This window comes from Danio rerio, chromosome 7 (genome assembly GCF_049306965.1).
Source record: "Danio rerio strain Tuebingen ecotype United States chromosome 7, GRCz12tu, whole genome shotgun sequence".
NCBI lineage: Eukaryota > Metazoa > Chordata > Actinopteri > Cypriniformes > Danionidae > Danio > Danio rerio.
In genome coordinates this window covers 75062501-75089264 of record NC_133182.1, presented here as the reverse complement: position 1 = coordinate 75089264, position 26764 = coordinate 75062501, and the positions used below count along the sequence as shown (strand labels likewise).

Here is a 26764-nt window from a genome sequence, read left to right as displayed (position 1 = left end):
CGCCTTTACCAATATGAAAACGCTTTTGTAAACAACCAGTTATTCTTTACACCGATTAAAAAACGGCTACTATAATAAAGAAAATCTTTTCTAAATGTGGAACTAAATACACTGATTTGCATTGAAATACATGATGATACACTTGACACATGACAGTGTAAAGCCTGCAGCTCACAACAAATGTGGAAGGTTATTGCGTGTCATATTTAACAAGCCGTTTACTGCTAATTTGATGTAATTTTGCTCACGTGGATAATTGAATATTAATCAGATGATGTCATTACGCTGCTGTGCCGTCAGCCAATCGTTGCATTGCTGATCATGATTTCGAGGATCGATAGATCTGTCCTTCACAACACACGCAGCGATCTCAGATCAGTTTATCCAGACATTCTAATCTGATTCACGAACTTGTTTGAAGAACCAAATTAGCCAGAGATCAGTTATCAAGATTAAAAGATCCAGGATCTGCCAAATCATCTTAGATCATTTAAGCGAGGTACGAAGAACGGACCCCTGCTCATCATTTCTGTTTGTTGTTAAAGCTGTCAGTTGGAGGGGGTGTGGTTAAGTATGTTAGCCACGCCCAACACCTCAGACAGACGTCATCTGAGAATTTAACTGAAAACAAACAGGAAGTGCATTTTCAGGTTTCAATTAAAGATTACAAGGGCAAACTATTTAGTTTCTCCTAATGACATGCACAGATTATTTGTTCACCACAAAACTAGCAATGTGCGCTAATAAAATCAATAGGGCTAGTTTTGATTTTACTTCTACTTTAAGTCATGGATCTGATGCCACCAAATCATCAGGAAGCCAAGTAAAACCAAGCAAAAAGGACAGACAGCCAGACATAAAAACACATTCGGGAAAAAGTAGAAAATGTTGTTATGAGAGTATGAGAAGCCGTTAAAAATGCAGAAATGAAGAAGAGCGTTGATACAGAAAAACTTACAGCACATAACCTTTAAACATTTATGCAACAGGAGTCCTTCCATCACATTTAACAAAGAGCCGACAGTCCAAAATGCTTCTTGCCGACTATATAATTGCCTGTTGTTGGTTTTATCGACCACCAGAGCTTAGCTGGTCTGAGCGAGAGGAGCATTTGAGCAGCAGACACTGCTGAATGCATCAAATCAGAAAACACAACATAACAAGCCTTGGCAGAACTGGACACCAGCCAAGAAATCATTGAGGATCTCTTGCCAGTAAACTGAAGCCCAAATCACGTCAAGCGGGGGGACCTGCAGATCTCGCTGATGGAGAATGAGTCATGTTTCCTTAAAGATCCCTCAAGTGTTTGCATCTCATCTCAGGCTCATGTAAGATGTGAACGCTTAGCTGATTTACTTCTCACTGGAGGGAAAGAGCTACAATGCACAGTGAAACCCAGCCATTGCAAACCAGATTATACCAAATAACTTACGACTTTGGCATATGCAGCAAGTAAATAAGTATTGAACACGCCATGATTTTTTTTCCTGGTAATAGTTTTTTTGGCTATTAAAAAGATTAATTGTGAATAATCACATCCAAAGCTTACTTAGTGTGAATATTTATTTAAAAATAAGCAGCACATGTCCAGTGCTTATTTTTTTTTGTTGTTGTTTTTTTTCAACAGAAATAGTTATTTATTTGAACAGAACAGTGATTATTTATATATTTAAGTGTTAATATAATATAATATAATACAATATAATATAATATAATATAATATAATACAATAAAATATATATATAATACAATATAATATATATAATATAATATAATATAATAAATATATATAATATAATACAATACAATACAATACAATATATAATATAATATAATATAATATAATAATACAATATAATATAATATAATATAATATAATATAATATAAAATATAATATAATATAAAATATAATATAATATAATATAATATATAATATAATATAATATAATATAATATAATAAAATATAATATAATAATTAATATTTATAAGTGTTTTGTCACAATGAGCTACAGAACTGAAGAGCTTCTTGTGGTGCAAATTAAGCGCTTGATGATGAGTAAATAAAAACTTGATATTTAGGTAACGGTGTGATAAACTTTTAAGTATTAAGCTCAGTCCTCTCCTGAAACAACAGAAAAATAGTAATTGTGTAGCAAATTTAAGATTCAATCGAAATCTCTTTAATTGAAAATGCTAGCAGTGTCCATCCATAACAGCAGGAGCAGCGGACAACAACTGTTCAATACTGTGTGTGAAAACACATACATATACACAACCTGACAAAAGTCTTGTCGCCTATCCACATTTTAGGAAAAACAAATAAAATCTTGACTTCTAGTTGATTTTTTGGTATCCGAAGTGGCTGATACGAACGGCCTCTAGATTACGCTTATTTTAACTAAATAAAATATGAACATGGCTTGATTTGTAATAATTTAATTAGGACAGTAAAGTCTGACTTTGCTCAGACAACTTAACAGAAATAATGTCCAGTATAGAATATAAAGTCATGATGCAGTGGAAAACTAATGAATATTGTGTCTGACTTCCATGAGCACCCATGAGGACTGCATCCATCATCTCTGCAATGACTCAAGTAACTAATTAATAAAGTCATCTGGAACGGCAAAGAAAGCGTTCCTGCAGGACTCACAGAGTTCATCAAGATTCTTTGGATTCATCAATGCCTCCTCCTTCATCTTACCCCAGACATGCTCAATAATCTTCATATCTGGTGACTGGGCTGGCCAATCCTGGAGCACCTTGACCTTGATCTTTGCTTTGCTCTGGAGGCTGAAGTGTGAGAAGGAGCGCTATCCTGCTGGAGAATTTGCCCTCTCCTGTGGTTTGTAATGTAATGGCCAGCACAAATGTCTTTATACCCGAGGCTGTTGATGTAGATGCAGATCTTTCGCATGATTGATATGTGACTATAATTCAGTAAAAAGATTGCTAGAACTGTATGAGCACCGGCAAGAGCTTTCATTTGAGCTAACTTGTACATGTGTCATATGAAAAATATGAAAATGAACCAATGCTAAGTACCCAGCTCGGGTATTCAAAATACTGTGTATTTAAGTGTGAATAACTTTTGTACAGTAGAACAAAAACCAAAGTGATGCATATGTGCATAAAATATAGATTTTACACTTTCAAACGAAACAACTTACGGGGGTTTGGTGCAATGCTAGCCCTTTAAATCTTAAAGCGAAAGTCTCTGACGTCACGGACCCGGTACAGTTTACCCGGTTAAATATTACCATGAGCAAAAGCAATATTTATTTATTCATATAAAGATTATGTTCATAAAGACTGCAGAAGTGGGTCGACACAAGGTTCTACTGCAGCTAATAAAATACACAATTGTGATTTTAAAACATTTTATGGACTAAACACAACCTGAGGTAAGTCAAGAGTTATATGTTAGCAAAATCAAGAGCAGTCTAATGTGGGCAATAAGAAGCCTCATAACAGAGTCACACAGGAAAACTATGGCCTTTGGTTCCATTTTGAATCACCACCAAAAAGACATTAAAAACGAGCGAGATTATAAGTTTAACACGTGTTTTTCAAACAAGAAAACTCAGGCTTTTCATCCCTTACAATCAAATAGTGCTCTTATAATTTCAGGTCAGTATTACTGCACATAAAAGACAAGCCTAAAAAATAATACTGCCCCAGTGAGAAAGAAAAAAAGAAACAGTGTAGAAAGCTTATGTGATTAGATGAGTCATTTATCTTGGTTGGCTTAGTAAACACGAGGACAGACTTTAAGTTAGAACAGATACACTTTGCAAGAGGGAAAAAAAAAGCAATCTGTTACATGACACACAGACAACATTTGAGAGAAACAGAGACGAGAAACAGAAGTTTAAAACAGCGTGAGGGTGAAATTCAGCAATAATAAGCAGCCCGCTGGCTGTTGGCTTCCATTAAAATCATATCCGTCCATTTATTTTCATCAGGACGGCAAGAACGAATACGCCTGACCTGATTTGTTGATTTGCTCTAGCCTCTGGATGCGAGGTGTTATAGCTCGAAAAAAAAAAAAGCTATTACCATTTCAAGCCTTGCCTGGCAAACGAGAGCGAAGGAAGCAGGGCTTGGCCTGTCCATCAATTATTCAAGACCATCAAGTCACAAAGATGTAAATACACTGCCTGCATTGCCTTAAATATTAAACAATGCACTGCACTGCTGCATAACAAGGCCTTATGTAACCTTCTGGGCTAGTATTTTACAAGAGATCCAGAGCATGAAAACTGCAGGATGTGTCCCTATTATGCATCCCGGGTGAACTGTGCTTTTAAAAAGGTACTGTATGTCATTCTTTCATCCTAATCAAATATGCAGAACCAATCAAAACACTGGTATGCTTATTTAGGCAGTCTAAACAAAGCTGGGTGATGCTAGGCTTTCTTTAATTCACTTTACAGTCAAGTTATAAAGCTATTATAAAATTACAGAGTAGAGCTGCACGATTGTGGCTCAAATGAGAATCGCGATTATTTTTTTTTTTGTTTGTTTAAAATAAAGATCAGGATTCTCTCACGATTCTGTAGATGTATAATAAAGCTTATTATGAGATTAAGGGTGTCACGATCCTCCAAATCCTCGATTTGATTACATTTTCGATTCTAAAGTCACGATTCGATTTTCGATTATAAATAATTAATTAATTAATTAATGACAAATAAATTTTTTGTAGCCTACCGTTTAAACTACCTGACTTGCATGGTCTTTGTTTTACCCATAAACAAATCATACAGTAAATGAATAAAGGTAAGATACACACATAATTAACACCTGTCAATCACTTTTTTTTGCGGGACTCGTGAATAGGCAGTGATCTGTGTCGTTATAATGGCGTCGGTAAAAAAGACGCACAACCAACAGGAACCAGCCAACAGTATCTGAGGTGTTAGCTAAGATGACTAATTACAAGAGTAAAAGTAAAGATTGAAGCAGTCTACTGATCCGCTGACTGCCTGGACCCGCTGTCTGTGTGTGCGTCTGTGTCTGTGTGAATGAGTGTGTGTGGTCACGTGATGTGCGTTTTCAGCGGTAGTGAGGAAGAAGGGCTGCTCAGAAATGCTACACGCCAGTGTGGATGTGGATCGTTGTCGTTCTAAAATGCCATTTAAAAACAAAGACACATCAGTGTAAACAGGGCCTGAGTGTGTATTTTTCGCGAGCGGATGTGCAACGGGTGCGCGGCGGAGGATCGCGATGCGCCCATCGTCTATCAACCCAACCGTAATACGTACATAGCAGAGCTTGCAAACTGTTTTTTTTTTGTTTTGTTTTTTTGTCGACAACACGAACGTTGTCAACATAACTCACTGGAAATCCAAAATGCTTCCACACCGCCGACTTCATTGAAAGAGGAGAGGGTTTAAGCTCTGTCGACGGGTCTCCTGCGTCTGCAGTTTAACAAGCACTTCAACAAGCCTGTTTTTTCCTGCTTGGCAAGCCAAGCTGACGTGACATGGGGGCGTGGCAGCATCGACGATTCTTTTTTTTGATTCGATAATCGAAGTTGAGCATAAATTTCGATCAATTTCGATTAAAAATCGAAATCGTGACACCCTTATATGAGATTATTGTTTCTTCTCAAACATATGGTAAAACGACAATATTAGTATTATGTGTAGGTCTACTGGTTTCTATAAATAATTCTATTCTACTTATAATAATTCTGATGTTGAATTATGTTTGAGATATAGGCCTATGCTTGCAATCGGTCATTGATCACATTATTAAACCCTTTACTTCACTGGTAAAATCAACATTATATAGCTGGAGTAGTTATACTGACACTGTAAACATTTTTTTTCATGCACAGCTGTGTGTTCGCTATGAAAGAAAAAACGTATCAAATGCTTGTCGCAGTAATAGCTCTAGAATGGGATATGATTATTTAAATGACGTGCATGCCTACGGTTTCATTTTCACTGCTAAGTGCTGTTCATACTTTGTGTGTGGCTCTCAAACGATCACTCTGTGCCACGAACTGAATATTATTTACAACTTTATTACCTGTTACTCACAGCATATGCAGGTTCATATGCAGCTCACGTCACATGTGATTTCCCGGCCACCAATACATCATTATATGAAGACAAAAATGACATTTTTGGGTGAATTATACCTTGTAAATACAGTATGTGACTCTTTTAACATAATTTGGAGGTGTTCATGTCGCTGAGCAACGTGTGTGAAACAATGAAAAGACTCATGGAGCCGCCTTTGCTTCTCTCCTGAACTTGAAAACATGATTGACAGAATCGTAGAAATGCTGGATTAAGATCGTCTAGGGGGTCGAATCGAGATCGCGATCTTTTTTCGATTAATTGTGCAGCTCTATTAAAAAGTATTTACATTTGAATTGTTTCTACCGAATTTATATTGTTGCGCTTTGTTTTAATTCACTTACCATTGTATTGTTTTCATGTTACTATTTTTGTATGTGTCATATGATGCTAAAGCCCTAGCTTAATTGCCCTTTGGGAGACTAATATAGTTTACTAATTAGGCATGGAACGATAACTCTTTTTTTAAGGTATACGGCGGTTTGTAAAAGTCAAGGTTTCAAAACCGCCAACATTTTTTGTAATACCGTTCCTAAGGTATGTGTAAAAAATGTTATTTACAATTTTTTTGGACAACAGTATCTCCAGCAGAAAGGATATCCAAAGATGCCGTTTTGAATTGTAAAGAAATCTGTGTTTTTGAAATGAATGAAGACAGCAGACGTCAATGATTCGTTTTCATTATTTAGCCTGACATGTTTACAGCTCTAAAATATTTTAAATCTTTCACTAAAATAAGATATATTGTTTTCTAAGGGGAAAAAAGTTTTTGTTTTTCACCCAGACATTTAAAAAGAATATATTTTAGAGAAGTAATCGCAATACCTTGATACAGTGAAACCATGCTATTTTAATCCAAGGTTATCATAACTTCAAAATCTTATTCCGGCCCATCCCTTCTACTAATCTAATCAACTTAAAGACAGCAAAAGTAATTAAAGACATTATTACGATTTAACACCACCACCAACTGCAAAGGACATGAAGTCACCAAAGAAAAGAAGCGAGACGTAGCCATTTGGAAAACCCACCATATCAAATCAGAGAAAGACATGAGATTCCAATACAGGCTCACTGGGAAAATGTGCCCAGGGATACATTTTTGAGAACCGAGAAATATGTGCTTGCGGATGCATATGGCTACATTGTGTGGGTAAAATAAATGCTACAGTGTGGTACTGGTACTTGCCTCCATATGGACAGCTTTTCGGATGTGATGGGTCTGCTTGGTAGCTCGTTACAAACGGCGTAAGACTTGGGATGGAGTGTTTCTAGAAATCGTATTTTTTAAATTTATTTACTTTCTTGCTTTTGAAAACACTATCGACTGGGTTTATTGAAGGAGTGTGTGGCCAAAGTACCTAAAAAAGGCAAGTCATTAACTCTGGGGCCATCTTTGAAATGCCTCTCAGGCAGTACGTTTGAGCATTCTGGTTGAATGGGAAAACATCAAATTCACCAAAATTGCTTGCCAAGCTTTCAATTAGGAATCACCAATGAAATTAAACAACAACTGTGTCTTTAGTCTCATTTCTAAACATTCGAATCACACAAAAAATATCTGCATTAACTCATGTCTGGTCCGAGCCCCTCTCTTGTAGAATCGTCAGTCTCTATCGATCAATGATTGGCTCCTGTACTAGAAGGCGGGGCTTCATTTGCCAGATTGGCAGTTACACTTTTCCCCATTCAAAACTATACAAGTAACACGTCTTGTGTATTCTATAGTCTTTGGTGTATTATTATGTATTACGTATTACAATTAATCTGAATAAGACAAAAATATAAATAAGGTGTTTACGTGAAGTGCTTTTTAAATGTTGCGTCACCAGGCTATCCACGTTTTTCTGCAGTTTCATGTAATTTTGGCTGTTTTATCTTTAATTTTTCAACTTTAACTGCAGTTCGGCAGTTTCACTTTTACTCATGAACATTTCATCCATGACCGCATGACAAACTGTGGGTGTGAGTACAGAGTAAGGACTGGTGGAGAAGTGTTGTTTTATATATTATTATAAAATATATATATAATATCTTATATACGTATAACGTCTTAATTTCGATTCCATAGTTCAATTATGACTTTAGTTGGATTAAGGTATTAAAACATGTCTGGTTACATAGTAGACTCTTAATCAGAGTATTGTTTTTATCGTATTAAAGTACTGCTGTCCATGTAAACATACTCAATGTTCGACTGGGGGGGCGCAAGTGAAATTGGACAAACTTGGGTGGGCATGTGTCCTAAAAGGCTAATGAACATAAATGCTCTATGAAATGTGCAAGTTAGGGACGTCAAGATACGCGGAAACGTACACAGCATCCTCTGAAGGATTCACGAGAAATTGCAAGTATGAGAAAATGTTCCGCTGGAACATAGTTAAGAGCATCAAAAATTTACTCGGAGGCCTCTGAAATGTGAAAACAAAAACCGTGATACGACGTAGTCCTTTGGTACATATTTCTCGGTTCTCAAAAATGTAGCCCCTGGGCACATAAATCCAATAGGTGCAAAGATTCAGCATAAGAAAGCATAAGTTATAAGTTAAACAACACAAAGGCTTCGATAGAATGGTCCCTTACAGATATAACCATAATGTTCTGACTAGCTATTACTATACACATTAAACTCGCAAAATAGAAAATCAGCTTGTGCATTACAGTTAAAACAGCTTAAAAGCTGCCTCGTCCATGACTTGTTGAATTGATTCATACATTCATAATAAGTGAAGTGAGTGAACATCTCGGACTATACCAGTAAGGGACCATTCTGAAATCGTGCCTTCTTGGTTTTGGGGGGAATTGGCCATTACCATTATCATTGCTATAGTTCATCAGCATGCCACAAAAGACAGTCAAGAGCTTCCCGGTGGCCGGGTCAGTGCTTTCGGCCAGAGACTTAATGTGCTCGGTAACTATCTGAGCACCACCTGCTGCGTCAACCGCACTTCTGCCCTCATCTGCAAAACAAAGAGGTCACATAAAAAAGAAATAAACAATAAAAAAGGCAACAAATGACACAAAAGAAACAGCAACCTGGATGACAGAATGACAGAAAACGGGGAGGTAAATGAATAGTCTCAATCTTCCTGAATGATTCGCATTAGGGCTGAACGATATTGCAGAAATATGACATGGGGATGTTTTCTTTCTGCAAAATATGAGTATAATTTCACCAGATATCTTGAATAGCTTTATTTGAGAAGAGTCAGTGAGTATTACTGGTTGGAACAGAGGAACTCTGATATACAATTAAGTTAATCTAAAAAATACTTGCTCGCTATTTTAATAATCGCAGCCAAAAAAACAGCCAAAATTCTCCCTTCGACTCTAAATTAATGCATTTAGAAATATCTGGTCTAAGTGGACGGATTACATTAGATTGCTCCATCCAATCTACGTAGAAATATAATAGTATTAGTATCCACAGAACAAACATTTTTTCAGTGTATGACCCATTGCACTCCCCTTTTCAATTCTCTCCTCAGATTAGAAATTTACAGTTGATAATATCTGAACTAAAGTTGTTTGAATAAAGATGTGACCCACTCTGACCTATGTATATTTAGTTATTGATATTATTTATGTTACCACTTTTTCGTTACTGGTATTTCATATATTTTCTTTTATAAACTTTTTGTGTGTGTATATACAGTTCAAGTCGGAATTATTAGCCCCCTTTTGATTTTATTCTATTTTTTTTATATTTCCCAAATGATGTTTAAAAGAGCAAGGAAATGTTCATAGTATGTCTGATAATATTTTTTCTTCTGAAGAAAGCCTTATTTGTTTTATTTCGGCTAGATTAAAATCAGTTATTAATTTTTTAAAAACAATTTTTGGGACAAAATTATTAGCCCCTTTAAGCTATTTTTTTTTTCAATAATCTACAGAGCAAACCATCGTTACACAATAACTCGCCTAATTACCCTAACCTGCCTAGTTCACCTAAATAACCTAATTATTATTTAGTTAAGCCTTTAAATGTCACTTTAAGCTGTATGGAAGTGTCTTGAAAAATATTAAGTAAAATATTATTTACTGTCATCATGTCAAAGATAAAATAAATCCGTTATTAGAAATAAGTTTTAATAAGAAATTAAAACTTTAATAAGAAATTTGCAGAAATAATCTTCCCGCCATTGAACAGAAATTGGTGAAAAAAATAAACAGGGGCGGTAATAATTCAGGGGGGCTAATAATTCTGACTTTAACTGTATATGTATGTGTATATATATATATATATATATATATATATATATATATATATATATATATATATATATATATATATATATATATATATATATATGTATGTATGTATGTATATATATATATATATATATATATATATATATATATATATATATATATGTATGTGTATATATATATATATATATATATATATATATATGTATGTATATACATATATATATATATATATATATATATATATATATATTTATGTATATACATATATATATATATATATATATATATATATATATATATATATATATATATATATATATATACATATATAATTTTATAATATATAATTTTCTATATTTTGTTTATTATTGTGTTCTATTACTTTATAGTTTGTAAAAAAGAAAAATGGTAAGCAACGGGAAATGTACACTCTTAAGTGGAATCATTGTACTGTATTTACTGTGCTATAAATCAAATTTTAAAAAATACAAATAAAAAATGATGAGGAACACATTAAATAATGTTTGTTGTTTTGTCTGCAATAAAATACAAGTCAAAGTAAATTTAGAAATCACTTCTTTCTTTGTCTGTTTGCGTTTTCCATACTGTCCCGTTTTTTTTCTGATTCGGGGTTGTAAATAAAATGCATCTTTTAAGTTACAAATGCTACAATTTCTTGTGCAGATGAGAAACTTTAACTCTATTAACTCTAGAGTTAACTCTATTGAAGATGCTGTGATGTTGTGATATCACTGCTGAAACAGTGCATTGTGCAGTCCTAATTCACTATTTAATTTTCCTTCTTGGTTTAACTATTCCTTAAATAAAGAGACAGGTTGGGATGTTCAATGGAATGTAATGTGACAACTGATGATGTTGTTTGGAGGACACAAGAAAACAGCCATTGTGGGATAAAAAAAAGAGCAAATGAGATCAAAAACTGAATGCAATTTACACAACAGCACATGATTGGTTTATATGTGCTTACTAACAGTTTCTGTAATTTGTGTTGCATCTTTCGTTTATTTACGGTAGTGAATTGCATTATGGGATGTTGATCTCTGCTCTGTCGACTTTTGATGACGAAAAATCAACTTTACCGTTTAACAAACTAATTTTATTGACATTTTAGTCGTTTGAAATAATATTATGTATAAGAAAAAATATACAGTTGAAGTCAGAATTATTAGCCGGCCTGAATTATTGGCTCCACTTTTTATTCTTTTCCCCAATTTCTGTTTAACGTAGAGGAGATTTCTTCAACACATTTCTAAACATAATAGCTTTAATAATGCATTTCTAATAACTGATTTATTTTATCTTTGCCATGATGACAGTAAATAATATTTGACTAGATATTTTTTATACAGCTTAAAGTGACATTTAAAGGCTTCACTGGGTTTATTAGGTTAACTAGGCAGGTTAGGGTAATTAGGCAAGTTATTGTATAATGATGGTTTGTTCTGTTGATTATCGAGCAAAAATATGGCTTAAAGGGGCTAATAATTTTGACCATAAAATGGTGTTTAAAAAATTTATAACTGCTTTTATTCTAGCCGAAATAAAACAAAGACTTTCTCCAGAAGAAAAAATATTATCAGACATACAGTGAAAATTTCCTTGCTTTGTTAAACATCATTTGGGAAATATTTAAAAAAGAAAAAAAAACTCAAAGGGGGGCTAATATTTCTGACTTCAACTGTATATAGAGAAAAAAAGTGTGTAAAATAAGAGAAAATGTACTGGCAGCTTTTTGTGTTGTAATATGCAACACTAACCCAGACAAGATCTCACTTTAAACTGTTAAAAATGTTAATGAATGTCACTTTTCCAAACTTTTCAGCCTTAAAAAGAAAGATAAAGCTTCCATAATGCAATTCAAAAGCATAAATAAATGAAAACATGAATTACAAAATATAGAAAACTGCTAACTTACAGAATTTTTTTAAAGTGTAGCTGTTAAAGTTGACATGTGGTGAGGTGTAGACGTAACTAAAGGTACAAACAGAGTCCAGAAGTGCAGCAGAAGCACGGCGTATACAGAATCCAGACTGCAGGGTTTCACGAACAAGGGAACAAATCACAAAATGAATCTCACTCCTACAAATTGCTGGTCAAGGTTGGGCAATATGAATAGCCACTGACTAATGACTTCTAAAGCTCTAAAATCTCTAAGAGTTAGTGAAGGTTATGAGACAAAGTAAGTCATTTTCAATTAAAGTCATCATTTTGATCACTTATAAAATAAATATAACCTTATAAAAGAATTTATGAGGACAGGTTGGAAAAAGTGCCTGCGATTAATACAAATGTTGACATGATAGCATCACGCAGCTGCTGCAAATTTGTCCATCCATGATGCGAATCTCTCGTTCCACCACATCCCAAAGGTGCTCTATTGGACTGATATATGGTGACTGTGGAGGCCATTAGAGCACAGTGAAGCCATTGTCATGTTCAAGAAACCAGTCTGAGATGATTGACACTTTGGTCATAAAGGGATGGACATGGTCAGCAACAATACTCAGGTAGGTTGTGGTGTTGACATGATGCTCAGTTGGTACTAATGGGCCCAAAGTGTGCCAAGAAAACATCCCCCACACCATTACACCACCACCACCAGCCTGAACCATTGATACAAGGCAGGATGAATCCATGCTTTCATGTTATTTACACCAAATTCTGACCCGACCATCAGAATTTCACAGCAGAAATGGAGACTCATCAGAGCAGGCAACATGTTTCAATCTTCTACGGTCCAGTTTTGGTGAGCCTGTGTGAATTGTAGCCTCAGTTTCCTGTTCTTAGCTGACATGAGTGGCACCTGGTGTTGTCTTCTGCTGCTGTAGCCCATCCGCCTCAAGGTTGGACGAGTTGTGCATTCAGAGATGCTCTTCTGCAGACCTCAGTTGTAACGAGTGGTTATTTGAGTTACTGTTGCCTTTCTATCAGCTGGAACCAGTCTGGCCATTCTCCTCTGACCTCTGGCATCAACAAGGCATTTGCACACACAGAACTGCCGCTCACTGGATATTTTCTCTTTTTTGGACCATTCTCTGTAAACCCTAGAGATGCTCATGAAAATCTAAGTAGATAAGCAGTTTCTGAAATACTCGGACCAGCCCGTCTGGAACCAACAACCATGCCACATTTAAAGTCACCAAAATCCTTTTTCTTCCCCATTCTGATGCTCGGTTTGAACTGCAGCAGATCGTCTTGACCATGTTTACATGCCTAAATGCTGCCATGTGATTGGCTGATTGGAAAATTTGCACAAACAAACAGTTGGACAGGTGTACCTAATAAAGTGGCCGGTGAGTGTATATTGCATGTACAGTATAATTTCACCAGATGACTGATGAGCGTCTGAGCAAGAAAATCATGAAGGAATTAAGTGAACTTATTAGTTTTTACATATTTAAGTGGCTTTAACATAAAACAATTAAATTGCCCCCACTCAAACATCAAGAATTGTATTGTTTCAGCTTTATTTTAGACAAGTAAACACCTTTTTTTAAGTGTACTTATTTGACAAATCACCAATCCCTCCCTGTTATACTACACTACATCAGTTGACTGCATACTTTAAACAAAAGAGACTCGTGAATCATGAATCGGAGGTCTAATCCCTCACACAGCACTTTTTTCATGCCAAAATACTGTCTTGTTATTGATTAATATTTCAATGCTATATAGCTGAGTTTTCCAGTAAGCTCTTGTGAGCAGAGATGACGGTATTGGTGTGTCAGATGTGAGTCAGCTTATGTAGCTGGTATGAACAATGTTTCAGGTTTGTTTACACTGGTGCTTGCCCACGCAAAAGTCTATGACAGCCTCCTACTGCACACAAATGAGAGCCGGGAGAGGAAAAGAGAGCAGGAACGTGATTTTAAGGCGACAAAACAAAGTAAAAGATCCAAATGCTGATGCTGAAAGACTTCCAAATTGCCTGGTTTTATTGGTTTTGGATGCCGCGCAGTGAAAAAGACAACCTCCCAGTGGGGATTACGAGTATAAGAAAGGCCTGACATGCATGACTGTGTGAAGACACGTGTTTTTTTATAAGTCAAAGGGTCTGGGATCAAATTCAGCTGCTGTGTCAATCAGAATTCACCATCTGTGCTTAATCATATACAATTTCTGTCATTTCATTAGCAGCCATGTATATTTATGTACAGTGAGGGATATAAGTATTAAACACGCCACCATTTACTAGGGATGCACCGAATATTCGGCAACCGAAATTATTCGGCCGAAAATAGTCAAAAAAGCCCTTTCGGTGTTCGGCCGAATAAGCAAAAAGGCCGAATAAATTTTGCCGAACAATGACGTTTTTAATGACGCGATCAAATAGTAACCCGCGTAGAGTGAGAGGCGCGCGCTTTATGCAGCAAACATGTCAGCAGTGTGGAAGCGCTTTAAAGTGTAAGAGAAAGAGGCAAAAACGGCCGTTTGCAGACACTGTTCTGCTGAATTGTCCAGAGGAACGTTCTCTGTCTTCTCGCCCCCTTTGAGCAGATAACAAGAGAGATAAGCTCATCTGTGGCAGACGTCATACATTTACTTGCAGCACTAAAGCGTCTTTTAAACAAACCAGTACGACCACGGAGTGAAAACAGCTAAAAGTGCACTCTTAGAAGCTGTCAGGGCACGATTTAGTCAGGCGGACTCAGAACACCAGTACTTCATCGCGACTGTGCTTGATCCACGATATAAAAGATCATTACTTGGATATGGGCAAAAAGCTGCGCACACTAGAAATGATCCAGGCCGAGTTGGACTTGGGAAAGCCGCTAGTTGTTGGAGACGGACGGTCAGGTGATGCACAGCGCAGGAGATGAAAACAGCGCAGAGAGTAAAAGGGCTCGTAGTACGGATGAGCCGCGCACCGACTGCGAGAGACTGTTTAGTGCTGCATCTCATGTCATCGATGAGAAGAGGAACCGACTTTCATGCGAGACAGCAGAGAAGCTACTTTTTATAAAGAAGAACCTGCCACTTTTCCTGAAGAAGTAGGCTAAGTAGGCTTATGTCTTGGACAGTTATTCATTTGTTGTTATCCACATTTTTTGCACCATTCAATGCACATTTGTTGTTGTAGACATACAGTTACATTCTTTCAGCAGTCAGTTACAGGCCTAACATAGGCTATTTCAAGAAGGGGGGCTTCAAAGATGGCCAAATAAAAATATTTTTTTATTTTACTAATTTATTTATTTTAAGTTATATTGTGCTTTGTTTGTATATTATCTGCTGGAATGTTAAAAAAATGTTCAGTGTTAAATAAATATTTTTGAAATTGTATTTTAGTTATTTGATTTATTTCTCTGAAAAGCAACACAAAATAGTAAAAAGATAATTTTTACTATTTAATTATTGTAATGGTGAAAAAATTGGCAAACTAAATGGAAAAAAATGCAAAACACCGCATTCGGTATTCGGCCTTCGGCCAAGCAATTCATTATTATTCGGCTTCGGCTTCAGCCAAGAATTTCATTTCAGTGCATCCCTACCATTTACTCTTATACTTCTAAAGGTGCAGCTGACTTAAATTACAGTTACTTATAAAGTATTTGGCTTAAATACTTTAAATAAATACTAAAAATTCAGAGAGGTAAGAGTAATTGGGACGAATTAGTCTCAAAAACAATACATTTACCAATTAAAATTCAGAAATGCACAGCACAGTTCACATTTACAAAATCTGATTCATAATTCATTCATTCATTGTTCTTTGGCTAGATTTCAAAGGTTACCACAGCGGAATGAACCACCAACTATTCCAGTACATGTTTTAGGCAGCGGATGCCCTTCCAGCCGCAACCCAGTACTAGGAAACACCCATACGCACTCATTCACACACATGCCAATTTAGTTTATTCAATTCACCTATAGCGCATGCCTAGAAATTGAATCGATCCAGCTTGCTGTGAGTCGACAGTGCTGAGCCACCGTATCGCCCTTTGCAGTGTATTTTTTATATTTAAATACACAAAGCACTGTTTATTCCACTTGTATTATGTTCAGTTTATTGCATTCATCCATGCTTGTAGTTTGTTTATTTCATTTTATGTATCAGTTGGCGTTTCTGTGTGGAGTTTGCATGTTCTCCCCGTGTTAGAGTGGGTTTCCTCCGGGTGCTCCGGTTTCCCCCACAGTCTAAAGACATACGGTACAGGTGAATTGGGTAAGCTAAATTGTCCGTAGTGTATGTGTGTGAATGACTGTGTATGGATGTTTCCCAGGGATGGGTTGCAGCTGGAAGGGCATCTGCTGCGTAAAACATATGCTGGATAAGTTGGTGGTTCATTCCGCTGTGGCGACCCCAGATTAATAAAGGGACTAAGTCAAAAAAAAAAAAAAAAGAATGAATGAATGAATGAAGGAATGTAATCACGATTATTATAACGTAGGAATAAAGTAAACAAAGTACTCCACCTTGTTAGGTCTAAACAATTTAGGTAACAACTCCCAATCTCAACAGGTGGCTTATTACATGCCTATTATTACGGTATTGGCAGTTTATTATTTATAAAGTACATATTTTGCTTGAGGGGCAACACGGTGGCTCTGTGGTTAGCACTGTCGCCTCACAGCAAGAAGTTCGCTGGTTTCAGTCCCGGCTTGGCCAGTTGATATTTCTGTGTGGAGTTTGCATGTTCTCACCGTGTTGGAGTGGGTTTCCTCCGAGTGCTCCGGTTTCCCCCACAGTCCAAACACATGCGCTATAGGTGAATTGGATGAGCTAAATTGGACGTGGTGTATGAGTGTGTGTGAAAATGAGTGTGTATGGGTGTTTCCCAGAACTGGGTTGCGGCTGAAAGAGCATCTGCTGCGTAAAACATATGCCAGAATAGTTGTCGGTTCATTCCGCTGTGGCAACATTTTATTTCGGTTGGAATAAAAGGTTTTTTTTTACCACTTTAAGCTCAATATTATCAGCCCCCTACAGAACAAACCTCTGTTGTCCAATGATTTGCCTAACGTTAAACTAATTAACCTAGTTAAGCTTTTAAATTGCTAAAACTTGAAAAATATCTAGTCAAATATTATTTACGGTCATCATGGCGAAGATAAAATAAATCAGTTATTAGAAATGAGTTATTAAAACTATTATGTTTAGAAATGTGTTGAAAAAATCTCTACACTAAACAGAAATTGGGGGGGGGGGGGGTATACAGGGGGACTAACAATTCAACTGTAGGCTTAAGAGTCTAAAAATAACAGTAATGAGTGCTCACTGTTGAATATAATGATCACTGAGTCAACTAATCCACCCTGAAACATCTGTTAACTAGTGAGTATCAAAAGTCCAGCTCTTGTTACTTTCTGCAAACCACATGTGAAAAGCAACGGCGCAGGAAAAGTTTATCCAGGCATCTAAAAACGGGTTTCTAGTGCATCCATCACCTGCAGTGTGAGCCTCATGTCACTCATTCCGACAACTGCACCATCAGTTCCCCTTCACGTCACATGGGAGAGTCTGTAAAACGCCTGACAGTGACGGCGGCGGGTTTGGGAGTGATAATGGGCACTTACGGCTGTCGTAGCAGATGTTGCCGAGGGCTCGTCCCGTCTGGAGCAGTATTTCCTGATCCTTACTGTTTAGCAGCTGAACCAGCGGAGGAATGAGTCCCGCTTCCACACACGGGCTCCTCATGAATTCTGCAAGAAAAGCCCAACAGTCTTAACTCATTAAAGTGGATTATTATTACTATTATGCCTCTTTTAAAATGTAAAATAAGTCTCTGATGTCCCTGGAGTGTGTATGTGAAGTTTCAGCAAAAAAATACACAACAAATGATGTTTAATAATGCTTGAAAACTGCCCCCTTTTAGGCTTTGATCTTAATTGTGCTGTTTTGGTGACTGTCACTTTAAATGCAAATGAGATTGTGAGATTTTTCTTTTTGTAAAGTGCGGAGCTACAAACTAGAGGTCTGCATTCCCGTGGAGTTCTGCGGCGAGGGAATAAATTTCCGAATAAAGAGCGGGAGCGGTCGGTAACTGGTTCCATTTTGGACGGGAGCGGGCCGTCTAGCAATATCGCTCCTGACTCCTGAGCGAGCGAGCACGCGTATGTATGTGTGTGAACGAGACAGTGTGATGCTGTTTAGCTTGTTTGTTGCTGTGTGTGTGTGTGTGTGTGTGTGTGTGTGTGTGTGTGTGTGTGTGTGTGCGCACACCAATGAGAGAGAGAGCTTTGTCTGTGTGTGTGTATGTGATTGCTGCTTATGTGTGTGTGTGTGTGTGTGTGTGTGTGTTTATACAGACAGCTTGTTAAAGGCTGTCTAGACTCTGTAAAGCTGGGTGGTTTTCAGGTTTTGTTCTCCCCCCACTCTTTAGCGGGATCGGGCGCGCCCGGTAGAAAACGGGGTGGGTCGGGCAGCGGGACAACAAATGCTGAATATAAGTGGGAGCGGTCGGGTTCTGGCTAAAACCTGGCGGGAGGTATAAATAAAAGGTCATATTGAAATTAAAATAAAAATTTTAGATGTTAGTTTTAGTCTGCTAGTTTTAAGGATATCTATTATCTAAAGTGCTCCAAAACAAGACAAAATCCTAAACAGATCAACGTTTTTTTTCACGTCACCTCATATTTCATTTTCTCATCAAATCTTGACCAATCAAATGCCTTCTAGTATCTGACATGCCCCGCCCCCTTCATGACACTTCTCATTTGCTTTTTATTTGATGCACTTGAGCTCAACCACTCTAATTGGCAGAGCTGATATAAAAACAAAACACTATTGGCTGTTTTCTTAAAAGGGGAGGAGCAACGCTATGCCCCGCCCTCTTCATTTTCAAGTTGAGATGATGTCAAACATCTAATAAAAATTTACATTTTAAAGCACTTCATAAAACTGGTGTGATCTAATTACTGTCTGATTAACGCATTGCAGTGATACGGCAGTAAATCAAATGCATCTTCTGTCTCTTTCCTCACAGAGAAAGTGCTGTGGACTAGACTGGATGAAGCAGATGTTCCCGGAGGAATCCTGACAGCTGAAAGCCAGCAGGAGATCCAGTCCGCAGATCTGCCACAGCAGCAGGCCACTGTCATTAGCAGCCTAGCAAAATGCTAAAAGGCCATTCATTATTTTAACCTTTTTATGTCAGGCCGCTCTCTATACGCTTCCAAAGCCCAGCTCTATCCGTCTGAAGTGCGCTTTAAAGCAGCACTTGTGTAATTAGACTAAAAGCTTAATGCAAAGAAGAAGTGAGCACTGACTGTGCAGGACTGATGGCTGATGTGCTGGAGCTGTAATTACAGACACCACAGCAAAGCATCTTTTAAAGGAACACTACGCTTTATTTTTTGGTAAATTAGGTAAAATGGTTGAGTTTTACCATTATTGAATCCATTCAGCCGATCTCCGGGTCTGGCGGGAGCATTTTTAGCTTAGCTTAGCATAGATCATTGAATCAGATTAGACCGTTAGCATCTTTCCAAAAAGAGTTCAGATAATTTTTCTATTTGAAGATATCTATTGGGTAAAAAATATCTTAATTTTAGAGTTATTGGTCATTTGCATAAACTATACTAAATCAATATCAAGCATTGATAATAGAGCAGAGCAAAAAACAACCCAAATATCGATGCTGAAATGATATAATGTGCCGCCCCTACACTGTTTAGGTATGTTCTATTGTGCGTTTAAGATGACACATCCAGTTTTGCCATTGTTGAATTGATTTAGTCGATCTCTGTGTCTGGCGGGAGCACTTTTAGCTTAGCTTAGCATAGATCATTGAATCGGATTAAACCGTTAGCATCTTTTCAAAAAGAGTTCAGATAAATCTCTTATTTACTAAACGAAATAGGATAAGCTTAATAGGATGTTAATGGTGCAACCTGAATCAATTATCTATGCCAAGCTTAACAGGATGCTAATGGTCTAATCGGATTTGATTATCTATGCTAAGCTAAACTGGATGCTAATAGTCTAATCAAATTTAAATATCTATGTTAAGCAAAACTGGATGCTAATGGTCTAATTCGATTTAATCATCTATGTTAAGCTAAACTGGATGCTAATGGTCTAATCCAATTTAATTGTCTATGCTAAGCTAAATAGGATGCTAATAGTCTAATCTGATTCAATTATCTATGCTAAGCTAAATAGGATGCTAATGTTCTAATCCGATTTAATTATCTATGCTAAGCTAAACGTGATGCTGATGGCCTAATCTTATTCAATTATTTATGTTAACCTAAACTGGATGCTAATGGTCTAATCCAATTTTATTATCTATGCTAAGCTAAACTGTATGCTAATGGTCTAATCAAATTTAAATATCTATGTTAAGTTAAACTGGATGCTAATGGTCTATTCCAATTTTATTATCTATGCTAAGCTAAACTGGATGCTAATGGTCTATTCCAATTTAATTATCTATGTTAAGCTAAACTGGATGCTAATGGTCTAATCCAATTCAATTATCTATGCTAAGCTAAATTAGATGCTAATAGTCTAATCTGATTAAATTATCTTTGCTAAGCTAAATAGGATGCTAATGGTCTAATCTGATTTAATTATCTATGCTAAGTTAAATGGGATTCTAATGGTCTAATCCGATGCAATTATCTATGCTAAGCTAAACAGGATGCTAATGGTCTAATCCAATTAAATTATCCATGTTAAGCTAAACTGGATGATAATGGTCAAATTCAATTTAATTATCTATGTTAAGAAAAACTGGATGCTAATGTCTAATCCAATTAAATTATCTATGCTAAGCTAAATAGGATGCTAATAGTCTAATCTGATTCAATTATCTATGCTAAGCTAAATAGAATGCTAATGGTCTAATCTGATTTAAATATCTATGCAAAGTTAAACGGGATGCTAATGGTCTAATCTGATGCAATTATCTATGCTAAGCTAAACGGGATGCTAATGGTCTAATCCAATTAAATTATCTATGCTAAGCTAAACTGGATGATAATGGTCTAATCCAATACCATTATCTATGCTAAGCTAAACAGGATACTTATGGTCTAATCCAATTCAATTACCTTTGCATTAAAAGTGTTCCCACCAGACCTGGAGATTGGCTGAATGGATTCACAAAGGTAAAACTCAAATATTTAACGCTAGGTGAGTAAAATTTCCCCAGAAAAAGTGGATGGTTCCTTTAATAGATTTAATAATATTTGTATACATGGAGAATATGTCTGGAGATTGGAAAATATTTAATAACTAAATATTAACTAAAATGTAATAATAAATAATCATTTAATATCTAATTAACTAATAATTTATTAACTAAAGCTTGGTAAATATTTAATAAATATTAATTAAACTACATTTTTATAAATAATGATAAAAGACGACTTATAAAACTCACAATGATCAGAGCGACTAATTAAGCTAATCAAAAACTCGAGAATCACACGCACTGCTCTGTTGTATAATCTCCCAGCACATTTAATTGCTGATTTATGCTGTTGTGCACAAACAAGGCAAGTTATCAGTAGACGAACGACCGGCTCTTTTGAGCTCACAAAATAACACAGACTGAAATTGCATCTACAAAGCAAAGTGGATAAATACATTTTGACACAGAAATCTCTCCCGTTCTCTGCTTTCATCTGCCAAGCAGTTATTCAACCCTGTTAACATCGCATCTGTGACTGGATTATAAAAACAGAAAAGCCGTGCTCTGAGAACAATGTTGGTAAAAACTGGCAAATGATATAATAGTAAAAGCAAAACAGATATATTTCAAGTTGTATTGCTGCTTTTATTATCATCCTACTATAACTGTGACGCTTAAAACATTAAGCATTAATAATGACATGCATGAAGGGCCACAGACCTGACTGTAGCGTCAGAGGAAACATGAGAGAAGAGTTGCAAAATAGCAGAGACAAACAAGCATAACCATGAGGGAAAAAACAGAGGACATTTATACTGAACTGGCTTCTATTAATATTGTGACATCAACATAAAGCTATTGTGAATGAAGACAGTGTACCAGGGTTTCTGCAGGTTTCACCAAGCTAAATTTAACACTAAGAACATTATGAATGTAATTTCAGACTTATACAGGGCTAAATGCTCAAAATTTATTTTGAATATCCCAGTTGGAAAAGATTTTCACTAGCCCTATCAAAACATTATTATTAAAATTAATAAATTAATTTATTAAATAGAAAATATTTATATAATAATAATAATAATAATAATAATAATAATAATAATAATAATAATAATTAAAAATTATTATTATTATTATTATTATAGTAATAATAATAATAATAATTATTATTATTATTATTATTATTATTATAAATAAATAAACAGGGATATTTTAAGCAGATGTACTGTAATGAAATTAATTAAATGCTATTTTTAAATAAGTTAAAATTTAAATAAGATGGATTGTTGGTGATTGTATGGGTTATTAATGGCCAGATTTAGTAGCTATACATGAACAAAGCAAACTTAAGACCTGTTTAAAAAGATTTAAGACCTACAACACAATGTTTTAGTAGATTTAAGACTTAAGGCATAAAATTAAGCTTTTGAGATTTAAGACATTATAACTTTTTAAGATACACGCAGATATACGGATATACACCCCTGGTATACAAATTAGATTTATTTTTCAAATGTTTGCCAAATTCTGTTTAACAGAGCAAGGATGCTTTTCACAGTGTTTCCTATAATATTTTTTCTTCTGGAAAAAATCTTATTTGTTTAATTTCGGCTAGAATAAAAGCAGTTTTTTTTTGTTTTTTTTTTAAACCATTTTAAGGTCAATATTATTAGCCCCCTTAAACAATATTGTTTTTGATTGTCTACAGAACAAACCATGATAATACAATGACCTGCCTAATAAGTGTAACTTAACCTAATTAAGCCTTTAAATGTAACTTTAAGCTGATTACTAGTATCATGAAAATATCTAGTCAGATATTCTGTACTGTAATCAAGGCAAATATTAAATAAATCAGTTATCAGAAAGGAGTTATTAAAACTATTATGATTAGAAATGTGTTGAAAAAACATCTCTCCGTTAAACAGAAACTGGGGAAATCATATACAGAGGGGGCTAATAATTCTGACTACACTTTAATAGGCCATGCTTTCAAGGAAGGTTCAGGGAGGGGAAAGTACTTACCATTTTTGGCCACCTCTGCAATGATGTTGGCTACTTTAGAAGTACATGAGTTCTGCACAGACAAAAGAGCGGGCATCGAGGCAAGAACACCCATCTCCTGGATCTTTTCACTAGTCTCGACATCTGAAAACAAGAGTCAGGAACATCAGTGAGAAATGTGATTTTGTGTGTAAATCTTTTGGCAACATCTGATTTTTTTGGCTATATTTAAAGGGTCACAAAACACCAAAACACATGTTTTGAGCTGTTGACAGTCGTATATGTGTCCCACACTGCTAAAAACACTATTAGGACACCTATATTTCACTAAAATGTGTAAATTGGTTGTTTTTGCGTTATTTCAAGCAAATTCGTACTTCCGGTTTGAAACGAATTTTTGAAGCTGCGTCACGGTCATGACATAATAGCGTGTATTCCAGCGTGCAGACTGGACGCCTGTGCCAGAGTGTGTCTTATTACGTCTTACAGTGTGATGCATTAATGCATGAGTAAGGCTTGGTTCAAACCAATCAGCGCGCTCTATTGTGCAACTTTATTAATATTCATTACTGTCACCGTGTTTTCAGGACAGAGACGCCACGTTGTGTTGGCAAAACAAGCGTGAAGTGTTGCTTTTATAGTTTGCTGCTATTAAGTTTCGTTTTCATTTTCTCTCTGTCAGAGCTCAGACTCACGTGTGGATTAACAGTGTACGCGACGCTCGACAACAATAACTTACGCGTCTAAGGAGGAACATTGTTTACCTGAGAGCTGTTCTCATCTGCAAATGCTGAGATCTGGATTCGTTTGTAGTATTCTCTTCATAAAGACGCGGCTCTAGTTGCTGGTGATTGTCCTGTCTCTACAGATTTGGTAAGTGAGCGACCAGTGCTCTTTGTTTATTCAGTTTGTTCGTATCTAACAAACTATTGCGAGTGTAAACATGTTAGCACCACAACCAAACTTTAACCTCGTGTAGGGTTTTTACCGCATTTAGTGACCGGAATAACACACGCGGCTTTCTGACACTACCTGTCGTGTGCATCTAAGTTTCTGGGAAATGCTGAGGTTTTTTTTCTCTCATTCGCCGTGCGGTATAAAACATTGCATGAAAAATACACGCTTAGAGCAGATCCTCGAATCAAATATCTCGTTTGTCGCGAGGGGCATGAATGAATTCCCTGAGTGAAAGAGCCAAACTGCAGTTAAAGTCCACCATTTAATAATTTGGCAAATAATTCGACTACAGATGTCCATGTAGGTTAAACAGCATCACTTTCCCATGTGTGTGTGTGTGTGTGTGTGTGTGTGTGTGTGTGTGTATTTTGACTCTGAAACTCCCGCGTGCCCAAATTGACACTCCCACACCACCCCACTTTTCTTCCTCCGACACTACCCCCTAAACAGAGCTGGACACGCCCACTTTTCTGACTTTTTCCAAAGTAGAGGTGTGAAAATACACTGCTGAAACGAGGGGGTTTCATGGCCCTTTAAATTATGGGCTCTATTTTAACAATTTAGGCACATAGTCCAAGACGCAAAAGTAAAAAGGGTGTGTCTGAATCCACTTTTGCTATTTTAAGGATGGAAAAATATGCTTTGAACCCTGGCGCATGGTCTAACAGGGTTGTGCTTATTTTCTTAATGACTAATGGGTGTGTTTTAGGCATAACATGCATTAAACCAATCAGAGTCTCATCTCACACTCCCTTGAAGAGTCAGCTGCGTCCTGCCATGGCGCATTCGCTATTTAAATAGCAGACTTTATAAGTGTAAAAACTGAACACTTCACTAGCGAGAACACACTTAAACAGACAATCTGCAGCATGAGGATAAAGAATGAGCCTCCTTCATTCTGCCTCTTTACTCCTTTACTTTCGTGGAGTAAGTAAACGATGTTGTACGCACTCCACTGAAGAGATTCATTAGCCTACATATTTAATTTCGTTTGTTAAGTGTTTTACAGTGTTCGACAACAAAGTTTTTGGTGCGTTACTGCCACCTCTGGTGAAACTTTCTTAATGGAAAGATGACTGAGGGAGAGGAGTTATTTCTAAAGCAGGATTCCTCTTGACCATACCTCAAGGAGTACATAATAAGATGCAAAATATATACTTACATACACTATAATGCTTATTCCAATATATTTCCCTTTACTATACATTACTATAGCATTTTCATTGTGTAGCACCTGGTTTTATAGGATTTTCAGTTTTAGCTGTTATATACTATATTGTGTTTCTGTTTAGTACAACATATTATTTGCAGTAAATAACTGAACTGAACTATTCTGCCTCATATGTTTCATTGGCAGTTTTATTAATCACTAAGATATGATTAACTTGGATTTAAGTTGCTTTGATTTAAAAATGAAAGTTGTAAAAATAGCTTAAATGTAGCTATTAGCCATGTAGCTTTTGGCTTAGCTTGCTACATTTCCCAGGGGGTAGCTTTAGTGTAGTTAAGCTACATTTTAAGTAGAGTAGCTAATAGCTTAGCTAACTGCATGTTTTCATGTAGTTTGCCACACACTGTCATACACAATTAAATCCTTCACAAAACTTTGTCAGAAAGCCTCTTATGTAGGAATAAACTGGACAGAACATTAGGCAATACATGATCCTGAAAATATCATTTACACTACAATAATCTTGATCATTTCATAGCATTTAAACTGGTGCTTTTCATTAATATAAAATTTCAATGCAGTTTTCTATTCATTCAATCCACTGGCATGAATCACATCCAACGTGACACAGCACAAGATAGAATAACTGCGAGCTCCTCGACTAAAAAAAATGGATTCTGTTCAAACCGGCAGCCTTGATTCATGAGAACAAGTCGAGGCTCCATCCATTTGCATTCTTCATTTCAGGCGATGCTGTAAGGAATGAATGAAATGAAAAGCCATTTAAAAGATACACAGACTTACTGTTGTGGGCCAAAGCTTTGAGTAGGCAATCCAAGCAGCCCTCCACGCTGTCTGAAGCGCCTGCCGATGACAGCTTCAGCGTCTTCAGGGCTTCGCTTAGGTTATCTGCTGATGGACGACAAATAACAGCTTTAGATCTTCAGTAGCTACAAACTATGCACAATATATCGTTTCAGCATCCGTGTCGCAATGTGTGCATCCACAATAGTATCCTAGTTTTAGGAGCAACAAACAATAACTTGACTTCTAGTTGATCATTTGGTATCAGAAGTGGCTTATATGTATAGCAAAGGCCTCTGGATTACGCTTATTTAACCACAATAAAATATGATCATGCCTCGATTTTTAATTATTTAATTAGGACAGTAAGGTCTGACTTTGCTTAGACAAAAGTCTTGTCACTTAACAGAAATAATG

General features: G+C 36.2%; 1 protein-coding gene across 4 annotated transcripts in view; it reads right to left on the bottom strand.

Annotated features, from left to right (window-relative positions):
• rap1gds1 (RAP1, GTP-GDP dissociation stimulator 1) overlaps positions 1 to 26764 on the bottom strand; it is a 72320-nt gene that overhangs the window by 36053 nt on the left and 9503 nt on the right. Inside the window, exons 2-5 of one of the 4 annotated variants that reach the window (XM_073907558.1) lie at positions 26348 to 26455; positions 23437 to 23559; positions 17846 to 17971; positions 8908 to 9054 (exon numbers count right to left, since the gene is read on the bottom strand). In XM_073907558.1, coding sequence (XP_073763659.1) covers positions 8908 to 9054; positions 17846 to 17971; positions 23437 to 23559; positions 26348 to 26455 — 504 coding nt within the window. The remainder of the gene's footprint in view (positions 1 to 8907; positions 9055 to 17845; positions 17972 to 23436; positions 23560 to 26347; positions 26456 to 26764) is intronic. The other 3 variants (XM_073907559.1, XM_073907560.1, XM_073907561.1) reach the window with 3 other exon arrangements.